The following is a 13,404-nucleotide window of genomic DNA, read 5'->3' as shown; positions in this document are numbered from 1 at the left end:
CCTCCTCCTCCTCCTCCTCCTCCTCCTCCTCCTCCTCCTCCTCCTCCTCCTCTTCCTCCTCCTTCCCTCCCTCCCTCCCTCCCTCCTTCTCTCTCCCTTCCTTCCTTCCTTCCTTCCTTTGGTCATGTCTGCAACTAGCAGGAATAGTTATGTCACACACAAAAGAGCAGAGTAGTAATTTGCTGACTTGGAGATATGCAGCCTGGTCATAAGTGTTGTTTGAATTTTTATTCTGCCTTTTGTGACACGACAGTATAAATTGCTATGCTGGTCCATAAAAATATCTTTCACATATGCAAAACCATACTATAGTCCTTTCTTTAGCAAGGGTTTTTGGAAAAATCTTTGCTTGCCAGAGAGAGTAAGACATCATTTTGGCATCCATTCTGTCACCACCTTTAACTACTTTAGTAATTCATTATCTCCATCCCAGGGGTCAAAAAAGAGAGAAGTCCCAGAGTCCTAGAGGATCCAAGCTCAGAAAAGGGAGAGACTCCTCATCTTAAAGAAGCTTTCTAGATGTGCTTAGTTCCTGCCTAAACTTTCCAGTTTTTCAGACGAAGTAATCATTTTTGTAACAAACCATGACTGAAACATGACTAGTATCTTTGTGCCTTTTTTTTTTTTCAGGGAGTGTGGTACTGGGAAGAGAGAAGAGGTCGATAGGACCTGTGTTCAAGACCAGCTTCTGAAACATAATGTCTATGTGACCCTGAGCAAGTCACAACCTCACAATAGTCTGTGTAATTCTCTAAGACTAGAATTGTGGGGAAGGTGTTGACCTGCTTTGGTTGAGGGGATTTTTTTTTTATCCAGAAGTTCCTTATATCGATGAAATTGTAAGTTCAAATCTTACTCCTACAGAGCAATATATTTTTTTAACTGGGGCCTGGGGACAGTCACTTGGCTGGCCATATGCTTTGCTTGAAGGTGAAATTACATATTCTGCTCTTAACTAAGCTAGAAAGGCTACATTTGGTAGAAAGCTCAGAAAAATCCCAATGACCTGCACCGGTCAGACTTGCACCTGCCAAGCTTACAATGTCCTTGAGAGATTTGCTGTTCAGTTGAATTTGATTACAGATGCATTAGCAGGGGAGAGTATGTCATCAGCTAAAAGCTTTCATTCCTGACCTGGGACACAGGGTTTGGCCTGGCCTCAATGCTTCATGGTATTCCAGTCCAGCACACATGGGTGTGATAGTTCTGAAACCATCTAATTGAAAGCAGACAAAGGGCAAAGCCTGGAATTTGGAAAAAGCAGAACACAGCTGTTCTGAATTATAGAACAGGTTGTCAACTTTTGCAGATGAAGAGCTCAGCTATGTAAAAACCTGAGTCTAACTCACTGGAGGGGCTCGGATGATGCATGCCCTGGGCAGCTTTTGTGATGGGGTGCAAGCAGTCCCATTTTGCACTGAATTGGCACAGCTCCACAACTTATTGGATTGGTCTAATCAAAAGCTTTTATTTTCCCTTTTCTCAAAGTGTTCAACAATATTTCAACATAATATATTCTGGTACTCTCCAAGAGATTTTAAAGCAAAATTTTGTACAGATAATAGTAATGCCATCTTATTAATGATCATTTACAAGGTAGCTTCATAGTACTCATTTTCGAACCTCCCAATTATTAGTCCATTAACAAAGGGGAGAAAAAAACTGGGGAGTTTGAGAAACAACAGAAAGTTTTAAAGGTTAGGCTGATCACACATGAGGTGATGAGAGATTGAGAACTCAACATAATGGCCAAACTTCCACCCTTCCCTTTGGCGATGGAAAACCTAAGGCTCCTAGATGTCATGTCTATCCAAGTTTTGACTAAAGTTATTCTGATTTCAATTGTTTCAACTGAACCACTTGTACTTCTCTTCATCTCCAAAGAAATTGTTGCACTTCAGTGGCATATCAGACTGGCTCTGGGAGTGGACCAGATTTCAGACTTTGTGATGATGGTTCAGCATTTAAGGTCCAGTGTGAATGTAAGGAGCTAAGATCAGAGATTTAAGAGCTGAAATGGATTTTAGAGGCCATTTGCCCAAGTCCAGGGATGCTAAGTGACACCTCCCAAATAATGTGATGGAGTTGAAATTCAAGTTCAGCTCCTCAGAACCTGCATCTAGTTCTCTGTCTGCTACACCTGGCTATTGTAAATATTCCCCTTCCCCAATTTCAAAAACTCCTTATTTTTTTATTTCTTTAGTCTTCCTTCTCCTGTTTTCTATTCTCTTTAACCCAACACAGTGGTCACAAATGCATTCTTCTCACACACATTTTCATCATTTTCTTCTTTCTCTCCTTTTCCCCACGTTTCTCTTGTTGACTCAATGGGAATCCCAACATTAAGGAGGTGACTATAGCTAGAACTGGGCCTATGAGGAAGGAGCAAGGCTGCATATTTAACAAAAGATTAAATTGTAAATTGATTTCCTAGACAGATCTTTGAGCTATAACCAGGAAAGTGGAAGGAATTAGCACTTCGGATTGGAGTTCACAGAAGATGCTGAGGCTGTTGCCCATAGGCCTTCAAGACAGGGCTTGTGTCTTAGTCAGAGACTATCAGAGTCAAGTACATTACGTCTAAATTGAGACTGAACTCATCATGACTCTCTTCCAAAATTGCAATGGCAGGCATACCAGCAAAATGCAGATTAATCATTTCATCTCAAATTTAAGACATCATGATTTTTAAAATTACATTCCTGATTTGAGTACATTTTTTAAATCACTATATTTTTTTATTTGAAATTTAATTTGCAAAAGTCTTCTTTGTAAGAAATGCAAATGTATAGACTACTTATTTTCAGTTCATGAAATATGGTAGAAACTGGGGCCATTCCCTGGGTAATCTGTCTTTTTGGATGGGCTAAATGCTAACTCTTTTCAGAAATTCCACAAAGAGAATAAAAGCTCATGCAATTCCCTGGCGTTTAGACTGAAACAGAAAACAAATCCTTAAGGACAGAGACCTGGAAATCAGCCCTAGGCTGGAGGTGTACAGTAGATTTTATTTCCTAAATATCACAGAATTTGGAATATGCAAATACTATTTTAAAACCCATAAGTCTGAACTTGTCATTGGGGGGGGGTGGGAAAGGAGATTTTTCAACTCTTGCCCTTTTTTCCATTATCTAATAGGAAAATTTTTATTCATTTCAAGTTTTGCATAGAAAATCTATTCCTGGTCTAAATTCCATTTATAGAGCCAACTTCTATTTTACAACTGAGATTAGAATTGTTAAAAGCTGAGGATTGGAGTGCAGATATTGGCTTAACAGAAGGTCTTAGAGAGCAACTAGATTTTACCGACTGGATTTGTGAAGGAAAAGTCCTTGGAATTGTGAGATGGGGGAAGGAAGGATAGTAGATGTTTGCTAGCAATATATTTGTCAGGATATGGTGTAATGGTGTGATTTATTCTGATTTTGGAAAAGACAGACAAGTTCTGACAAAATGAGATGGATTTTGGAACAAGTTCATAAAGCCATCTTACCCTCTTTCTTCACTTACTTTTTGATTTTTGGCAGGGACGTTATTTTAGTACTTTGATTGGTACTTTGGCAGGACCATTAAATTAAATCAGTTTAGAGATCATTTTAAGGAGTTAGTTTACCTGGTCCATCTATAATTCTGATCATCCTTGGAGCCAATTCTTTCGCTAAAAGACTATTTTAAAAATATTCTCAATTGGGACATCAATCAGATGAACTGTTTGACCATGACTTTTTCCAACCATTCCCTTAATACATCTTTCAAAGATCATCCTTCGATTATATTCTACTTTTTTGTTTTTGTGGATAGATGCAAATTTAAATTTTCCATACAATTTTTCTACATTTTTTAAACCAATATTCATCTTATACTATTTTAATAGCCCCTAAAGAGTAAGCATTATTATCTCTTAGGCTCACTAATGCAGTAAATAAGAGGGCAGGTGGATTTTGCAGACACGGGAAAAACACCTTCTTATTCAATAGGATGGGCCTAAAGTAAAAGGGAAAGTACCTACCTTTGGCATGGGGAACTGGCATGCTCCTGAACAATAATATGCATCAAAGGACTTTGGAGAGATAATCCATTCACTCCAACCAATATCTGCAAAATCCACTTTGAGGTACCGTCTGGCACAATTACGGGGTTCAATCCATTGTTTCCTCCGTGCCTTCTTTAAGGTCTGCTCATCAAATTGCAGTGTCTCACTTTTCTGTTGTGAGCCCTTTCTCTGCTTCTTTTTACTCTTACCCTTCTCAGCTGGTTGTATCTGGAGAGTCTTATAAGGCTTCCTCTTCTCCCAAGCTCCATCCTCCTTATACTGATATTCTGTGCCTGGAAGCTCATTGTTCTGCAGGGGCAGCAGGGGTCTGTTGATGGAGCGCTTCTTCCTCTGCTTCCTGGATAGAGCAGTCCTCATGTGGCTGTTCAGCTTGTCGAGGGCTCCAGTGGGAAAATTCCAATGTCCCTGGAGACTTGATACTACACTTTCTGATTCAGAAATAGATGAATCATTGGCATATACTAAGATATAAGGTTCAGAATTGGTCAGCATTCTCTTTGAAAGGGAGTGTCCTTCAAAAGTGATCTTGATTCCTATGAAAAACTCACCGTTTTCTTTTGCTTTGGTCAGGATTTGAGTGATGTCTTTGGATTGCCAGGCTAACAGGTCTCTATGTAGTTTAGCTACATTTACTAAAATATGGCCCAAAAACTGCGTTTGGTTCCCATCTGGTGTTAGGCTCCAGGCAGACAGGGCAATCTGTATTTGTTTCCTGTATCCATGATGAGAACAACCTCTGGGAGATATGCAGCTCAAACTAATGTTTATTAGTTCTCCAATGGAGAAATGCAAGGTTGCAGACAAAATACTTTCAGACTTGGTTAGGGAAGTCAAGTTAAAAATATGTAGCTCTTTGTTTCCCAGGGTCCCTAGAAGGGGGCAAAAAAAAAAAGAACAGGAGAAATTCAAAATGCCAGAAAAGATCAAAGTAAAATCTAATCATTATTTCTATTCTCTGAAGAGCCATCATAAATGCACTGAGCTAATAATGTTGGAGAAAGAGGTGTGCCTACAAGTCACAGTAAGCCAGTTAAATAAGCCAGTTAAGTATGACAAAGTAACACTTTCCCATATCTCTTACCCTCATTTGGAAAATACTAAATGCCTTTTATTTGTATATTGCTTCATAGTTACAAAGCTCTTTCGATTACACTTATGGCTCCCAACAAACCCAGTGAGGTAAGTAGTGAAAACTCTTATTATCCACATGTTACAGATATTAAGGTAGGAGAAAGTAAGTATCAAGGCCAAAACCATGGAGTTGGCAGCATGTTATAAGAGGGAGAGCAATGGCTGAAAGAGAAAACTGGGTCTGGTTCCATCTTTCACAACCAATTAAGAAACTTTGGGCTTACCCTTTCTAGGCCTTCATTTCTTCATCTTTAAAATGTGGGAGTTGAACTAAAGAATCAGCAGGGCCCTTAGATTAGCTAGTCCTGCTCTGAAAAGGAATTCTCTTTCTGATAAGTCAACCTTTGCTTGAAAACTATTAATGATTTTAATTTGGAAACATCTCAGATGAGATGCAACTCTGGAGAATTCAACTAAGTTTCATGGCAGCATGGGGAAAGTGCTACATTATAATTAAATGAAAAAAATTATTTTCTACTGATTTGGGGGCAACACATTCTACTTCTAGAAAGTTCTCCCTATTAAGCAATTTTCTTTCCTCAAATGTGTCTGTTAACACAGATATTTCTCCCAGTGCTGAGGATGGCAACTCATTCTTATGCCTCTTCTCTCTGTCCTTCCATAAGTTAATCACAGGTTGTCCAATTAGCATTCCTTCCTGTCAATAATCTTAAATCTGTTCTCTATAACTCCCTGTCCATTACTTCTATTTATGTTTTCCTGGGCCTCCCTAACAATTAGAGTGGTTCACAGGTAGAAAAGGCTGTCTTGAGAAGTAGAGGGTTGCCTCTTGTCTTGAGGACTTCAAGCAGAGACTGGTATTTCCTAATGGGGATGCCCTTCATGTTGGACCATATGGCTACTAAGGTTCCTTTTATTGCTCAAGTTCTGGGATCTTGTGAAGTACTTGAAAACAGCTGTCTTGCACTTGCTAAATCTCTTTTACAGGCCAAAAATCCCTAGTTCCTTTCATTGTTCCTCATACTATGGTCTCTTGTCCTCTCATCAGCCCAGTCATTCAGGTTCCAGGACTTAAACCTGGGGATTCTGACACTAACTTGAATACTTTTTTCCATTATAACAAAAATGAATCATAACTTCCCCCACATTAGAGTAAACAAAGTGAGGGTGAAGAATGAAGATGGAATAGCCAAGCCCAAAAAAATGTATTTGCTTTTACTGAGGAAATAAAGTATTTATTCAAATTGTTACATTTAATTTAATTTTAATGTAGTGCTTTGCCTCTACTAGTCTTGAAATTTGGCTGAATCCTGTGACATTCCATTAATATAGTTAGCAAGTTGGGTTTGTAAAACATATTTGTCATGTGTTTTAAAATAAAAAATAGATTCTCTTCATTTCTCACTCTCCAAAGAGATAATTGAGGGAAGCAAAGAGGGTTCAGCATGGTGCAGTTAACCAGAAAGTAGCCTGAGGTTTGAACTCTAGATTTGATTCCCAGATCCATAATCAAACCACTAGAATCCATGCTCTTACATATTTGTTTCAGGAAAACACACGCAACCATGAAATCATGTTCCTGATCAAAAACATATTTTAGTAAAAACAAAACATTTCTCTAAAGATGTGGAAATTTTAAAAATGAGTTCATTGAGTTCCCTAAGCACAAGTGAAGTACAATGGGAAACATGTTTTACTCATTTTTAACAGTGTGTGAAGGAAAAGGAAGAACCTGCCATTGGTGCACATTTGTACAATCCATGACACCAAGATAATATTTTACAGACCTTTATAACAAAGTCATGGCATCAGACTTGTTCCCAATCTTTTGCTTTAATTCATACCATTTATCCAAGTATATATTTTTATCCAGACCTTTATGCAAGAGATTGAAACTGTTCCGGCTTAAAATGGAATGGAGAGATTAAGCTCTACAGATCTAGCCACTGGTTAGTAAACAAACATAACCATTCAAAGGTTATGGGTGCAAAATCTTTACTGTTCCAATTAATTCTATTTATTTTTCCTTTATTTTGTTTAAAAATGTTTCTCTCTTAAGAGTTTCTCAGGAGAAATCTTCTGGCAAAGTGGAATATTCAACAGTTGTTCCTTATTCCAGTTCCTCACAGAATAAAGCTAGGTGCCAAATGAAATAAGAGAATAGCAATTAAAATAGAAGAAATAAAAGTAACTTGGCAAGGTAATCAAAATTTTAAAAATATCATATAAGACCACACTATCAATTTAATTCCCTGTTATGTGCTCTACATGCCTGACTTCACACTCCAGACTCCACAGTGTTCATCTGAATGGTGGTAGTTACAATGACTCTAAAGAAAGGAGAATGTTGGGAAGAAAGGAAGGAAACAAGTATTTATTAAATGTTCACTATTTGCCGGGCACTGTACTAAGCCTTGAGCATACACACACATGCAAAATGGAAAACAGCTCCTGACCTCCAGGAGTTTCTCTTCTAATGGAGAAAGACAACACACCAAAAGGAGATGAAAATCTGATTGGGGGTGGGGAGGAAATTCCCAATGACAAGGAATTTTGAATTTAGTTTTGAAATCCAGAGGTTGAGAACAAGGTTGGGAGGGGAATGAAGACTGGCTTTGGCTCTTCCACGAAATGGAGGACCCAGAAGGAAATCAGCAGTGGGAGAAGGAAGAAGGCCTTACAGAGGGGTGTTCCTGGTTAAGAAGGCAGCAGGAGTGATTGGATATTCCAGGCTGAGGAGGCTTCAGGTCCTGAGGGAAGTTTTAGGATGAGATATCATCATTTGGCAGTACAGAAGCCAGGAACAGGGCTGGGAGCTGCTTGATGCAGCCTTAATCACCAAAACAATGTCTTTTGTAACTCAGTAAAGTGTCTGCCTTGGCAGTAACTTAGTCATACTCTTTAGTCCCTCAGCAAGTTCAGGATCTACATCCCCAGAGGAAACAGTAAATCAGCACAAATGTTGGCTGAAAGAGCAAAGAAAAAATAACACAATGAACACAAATAAAATGGGGTAAGAAAATCCTAGAATAAAACTATTAAAAATTATATAATTCAGCAATAACTACAAATAGAGATTTAGAAAAGAAAGCCCACTAAAACCTAGAGAGTAATTTAAAGGACAAAAGAAATTGCTTTTAGAAGTAGGGAGGCTAGCAAAGTTAAAAATTCATAGTGAATTCCTTGAGGTGTGAGGGGAGTGGGGGGGGGGAAAGGAGGTCCTAAAAAGAACTAAAAATACTCAATGTATTATGCAAATCCAAAAGATAAAATTTTAGAATAACACAGAAAAATTATCTAAAACAATGTAGAAAATAGGACATAACAATAAAAATCTAAGAATTACCAAGTTCCCAGAAGAGAATAAAAAATCAAAAATCTTATGTCATATTTCAAGAAATCATAAAAGAAAATCATGAAGTATTCAAACAAGAGGGCAAGGGATAGATAGATTTCACAAGCTATCCTCAGAGAGAAATGAAGTATCCAACAATGTTATTACCATGTTTCAAGTCCTAAAGGTAAAGAAAAAATAAATGCTGCAAGTGTGTATAAAGAGACAGGTACCATGTCGAAGAAATCCAGCCATTATAATGCAGAACAATATTTCAGCTATAAGAAAGGAAAGATTAAACTGCAACATGATATATTTAATGGGAAAAAAGGCTTTCAATGTTTGAGAAAACTAAAGCTATGTAGAGACTAACAAGATAAATGCAACAGATAAGAGAAACAAGAAAAAAATGAGTTCAAACATCTTAAAAGATATCCAGTGCTTATGTTTCAAAAGGGGGAGGAGATAATTATTGTCCTTTCAGAGTTCAATCATCTTTAAGGGACAATGAAAGAATGAAACAAGCTATGATCTTGGGAGTTAAAAAATCTAAAAGAAAAAGAAAAAAGGACATATTAAGGAAGGAAAAAAGGGGGTGTGTGTGAAAAAAATTTTTTATTGAAACTGGGGCAAACACAGAGATAAAAGGGGAGTTGAGGGAAGAGGGCACCTCAAGAAGTTCCCTAATTAACTTGATGAAATTATAGGATAGCTATAGGGTAGCCTTACTCTTACAGGGTAGCAAGCTCTCAAAATGAATCATCTCTTGCAGTCAAGAAGAGTCAAATATGGTGGAAGAACCCAAGAATTATTCTTTGCTTTTTCCTTTGTACTTCTTGCAGAATGCAGTGATGGAGGGAGGTGAGGATTCAGAAAGGAGAGGTGATTTCTGTCTTCACCCATTCACAATAGTGCCCTTACAGAAGAGCATCTTGTTCAATAGTAGATGTCTTCAGGAGGGAGTCCTGGCAGTTGGATGAGTACAGAAATGAAAGATGTGAAGAGGAGCAAAGAGGAAGGCTGAACAGAGAAATTGAGTTCATAGGAGAACAGCAAGAGGAAGCAAAAATCACTAGGACCCAGTAGTAGCAGAGATATGTGTTACCTTGGTCACCCATATTTCTTATATGCATGGCTCTGTGCATGAATACATGCACACCTCTATATCTTGTACTATATTTGTGAAAGAATTTGCACATGTTTGGTGGGGGTAGGAAGGATTGTCTTTATCAAGGGGATATAACCTGTGAGCTAGATTTGGGAAGGGGTATCCTAAAAGTTATCCTACATTGTTACCATTTTTTTTATTATTGACAGTGAAAAAGAGTACTGGATTTTTCACTAGTAATATTTTTCATTGTACTTAATTTGCTGCCAGAGAATAAGTTAAGGATTTGTAGAAGAAAGTCCAGTATTTCTTTTCTTTTTTGAAAGAATGATTTAAGGGATTAAAGCTAAGTTACCCATGCAGGTACAGTTTTTCCAGGAAATATCTTGATTTTTATTTCTTGATATATCACCAGACCCTGACCCCACTGGCACTACATACTCAAGTTCAACTCTTTGTTTTCCTGGATTATTCCTCCAAGTTATACCATTCACTAATGCTATATATTTCCCCCTCAAATATAGTATAACTCCTCTGTTTAAAACCCTTTTTAATTTCTCTTACCCCAGAGAAGAAGTTCTTAACCAAGAGGCCACAGATAACTTAGTTTTTTAATATTTTGATAACTATATTTTAGCATAATTGACATTTTTTAATCCTTAATGTTTTATTTTATGCATTTTAAAATATTATTTAGAGACAAGATTCCCTAGACTTTACCAGACCAACTGCTTAAGGTGACCAGAACAAAAATACACATGTAAGCCCCTTTCCAAGAGGATCGGCTTCATACTATTTTGTCTAACATTTAAGGCCTTTTACATGAAGGTCCTATATCTTTCCCTAATCCTCTACAATAATTCCATCCACAAATATACTGTCTATGCTTTCCTTGAAATATGTCCTGTACTTTCATGCCTTTTTTCAAGCTAATTTGTCCAGCTACAATATGTTTAACCTTTCTTTCTGACTATTCAAATTCAGCAAATGTATCAGAAGAGAGTGGAAATGCCACATATCTCATACAATTTTCTGTATGACACTTTGAATTTATTGTTTATACCAGCCATGCGGCATTTAATTAATTGCATATTTGTATTGTTCTTTTTTATATATTTTCTTTTTTATTTGTATTTTTTGTATATTTTTTATATTTTTGTATTTTGTATATTTTATAAATTTTGTATAAATTTGTATATTCCTTAAATTGTTCCCTTTTTGTTATTTTAAAAGTTTTATATTGATAGGCATCTTGTGGGTCAAAGTAGACATTTTTGAGGGCATGCACTGGGCATTGTACTTCTTTATATATATATATATATATATATCTGACAATGTGTAATATAAGCAGTATTCAAAATTACATCTTGAGAAGGCATAACCAACATGGCAGAATAAAGGCAAGGACTCATCTGAACTCTCCCAAGCTTCCCTACAAACAGCATTAAAATAATACCTCAAAATAAATTCTGAAGTGAAAGAACCAACAAAAGGTCAAGGCAAAATAATTTTCCATCCCTAAACAACTTAGAAAGTCAGCAGGAAAGTAGAGACCAGCACGCCAACAGTAAGCTTTGGGGGTGAGTGGCAGCTTCCAAAGTTCTCAACTCAGATACTATAAGAGGTTCACACAACTGGTCAGAAGGAGACTATAGGGCGTCTTTTGCTGATGCTGGACACAGAATTCTGTTGCATCATGATATATGATTCTGGATCCTACTTTCAGGATGAGGAGGCTCACTAGTACTCTAGTGCTTTTGGTATCACATGAGCAGTGACCCTGGTCACAGTTCCAGAGTGGAAAATAGTGCTTTTAATTCCTCAGAGACCAGGAAAACATTGACATCACCTCTCCTTAAATGGAGGAATTGGAAGACTCGAAAACTTATAAACCCCCGGCTCTGAAAACAGCAGCATGAAAAACCTGAAATTTGGGACAATGTCTCCTTCACCTCAGGAGCAAAGCCCAACTTTAACATAAAATTAAAAGTCAGGAAATAGGCTGGAAAAATGAGCCCCCATCCCCCCACCCCAAAAAAGAATCTGTCCATAAAAAGTTATTATGGTGACAAGAAAGATTAAAACACAAACTCAGAATAAGGTGGCAAAATCAAAGTAGTTACATATAAAGCCTCAAAAAAAATGAATTGGTTTCAGGCCCTTAAAGAACTCAAAAAGGATTTAAAAAGTCAAATAAGAGAGGCTGAGAGAAAATCGGGAAAAGAAATGAGAGTGATGCAAGAAAATCATGAAAAAAGAGTCAATGGCTTGGTAAAGGAGGCACAAAAAATGTGAAGAAAATAATACCTTAAAATACAGAATAGGTCAAATGATAAAAAAGACACAAAAATCCACTAAATAGAACTCTTAAAAGCAAAATTGGCCATATGAAAAAGGAAGTAAACAAGCTCACTGAAGAAAATAATTTCTTAAAAATTAGAAAAGGGCAAATGATTCTATGACTCCGTGAGAGATCCAGAAACAGTAAAAAGAAAAAAAGTAGAAGAAAATGTGAAATATATCATTGGAAAAACAAATGATCAAGGAGATCGCAGAAAGAAAATTTTAGAATTATTGGACTACTTAAAATCCATGATAAAAAAGAACCTAGACATCTTATTTTAAGAAATTATGGTGAAATATTGTCCTGATATTCTAGGACCTGAGGATAAAATAGAAATTGATAGAATCCACCAACCACCTCCTAAAAGAAACTCCAAAATGACAACTTTCAGGAATATTATAGCCAAATTGGAGAACTCTCAGATCAAGGAGAAAATATTGCAAGCAGTCAAAAAGAAAAATTTAAACTAAGGCAGAATCATAGTCAGGATAACACAAGATTTAACAATTTATATATGAAAGCATTTGAGGTCTTGGATTAAGATATTCCAGAGAGCAAAAGAGCTAGGATTACAACTGGGAATTACCTATCCAGCAAAAAAATAAGTACAATCCTTCAGGGGAAAAATGAATATTCAATGAAATAGATGACTTTCAAGCATCCATGATGAAAAGGCTAAAACTGAATAGAAAAATTGACTTTCACATACATGATTTAAGAGAAGGACAAAAAGGTAAATAGGAAATAGAAATAATGGATTCAATAAACATTTTACATTCTAATATGGGAAGAACTTTGTCATTACTAGGACAGTTAGAAAAAGTATGAATAGACAGAGGACAAGGTTGTAAGTTGTATATGATTGGGTAATATCTAAAAAATAAAATAAAATGAAGAAATGAGAAAAAGAAATGCAATCTCCTTTTGACCAATTGTCCTACCCACTTACCCTCTGTGGGCTAAGAGTTCTGAAAGCTACTGTTACTAATTCAGTTGCCCCTGTGGCCTGAAGCTGGCTTGCCCACATGGGGTTTACCCTGGTACAAACTGCATTGTACTGCATGTCACTCTCATCCCAGGGTGATAAAACTTTCTTGCCAACTTTTTAACTTGTCCTGGATTGAAAAATCATTTCTCCTGCATCTTTTGTGGTTTCTACCACTTCAGAATTCATCTTGGGGCATTATTTTCAAAATTGTTCAAAGGGGAATTTTGAGAGCTCAGGCAAGTCCCTGTGTTTTCTTCACTATCTTGGATCTACTGCCCAGTACCTCAATTCTAGGCATTTTTACCAGCATGTTTAGAATACTCTCTCTTCTCATCTCTTTTTCCCAACTTCCCTAGCTTCCTTCAAGTCCCAGCTAAATATTTTTTTTTCACCAGGAAGCCTTTCCTAATTCTCCTTAATTCTAGTGACTTCTTTCTCTGGGTTATTTGAAATCTGTACTGTATGTAGCTTACTTATATATTAC

At 36.9% G+C, this 13,404-nt stretch overlaps 1 protein-coding gene across 1 annotated transcript in view; it reads right to left on the bottom strand.

The window, feature by feature from the left end:
• Positions 1-13,404, bottom strand: part of BMP3 (bone morphogenetic protein 3) — a 55,969-nt gene that overhangs the window by 27,269 nt on the left and 15,296 nt on the right. The window contains exon 2 of the mRNA XM_044681610.1: positions 4,010-4,923. Within this exon, the coding sequence (XP_044537545.1) occupies positions 4,010-4,923 (914 nt within the window). The remainder of the gene's footprint in view (positions 1-4,009; positions 4,924-13,404) is intronic.

The sequence above is a fragment of the Gracilinanus agilis genome, chromosome 6 (assembly GCF_016433145.1).
Source record: "Gracilinanus agilis isolate LMUSP501 chromosome 6, AgileGrace, whole genome shotgun sequence".
Lineage (NCBI taxonomy): Eukaryota > Metazoa > Chordata > Mammalia > Didelphimorphia > Didelphidae > Gracilinanus > Gracilinanus agilis.
Note: the sequence above shows the minus strand (reverse complement) of the source record. Positions and strands in the feature narration are given on the sequence as shown.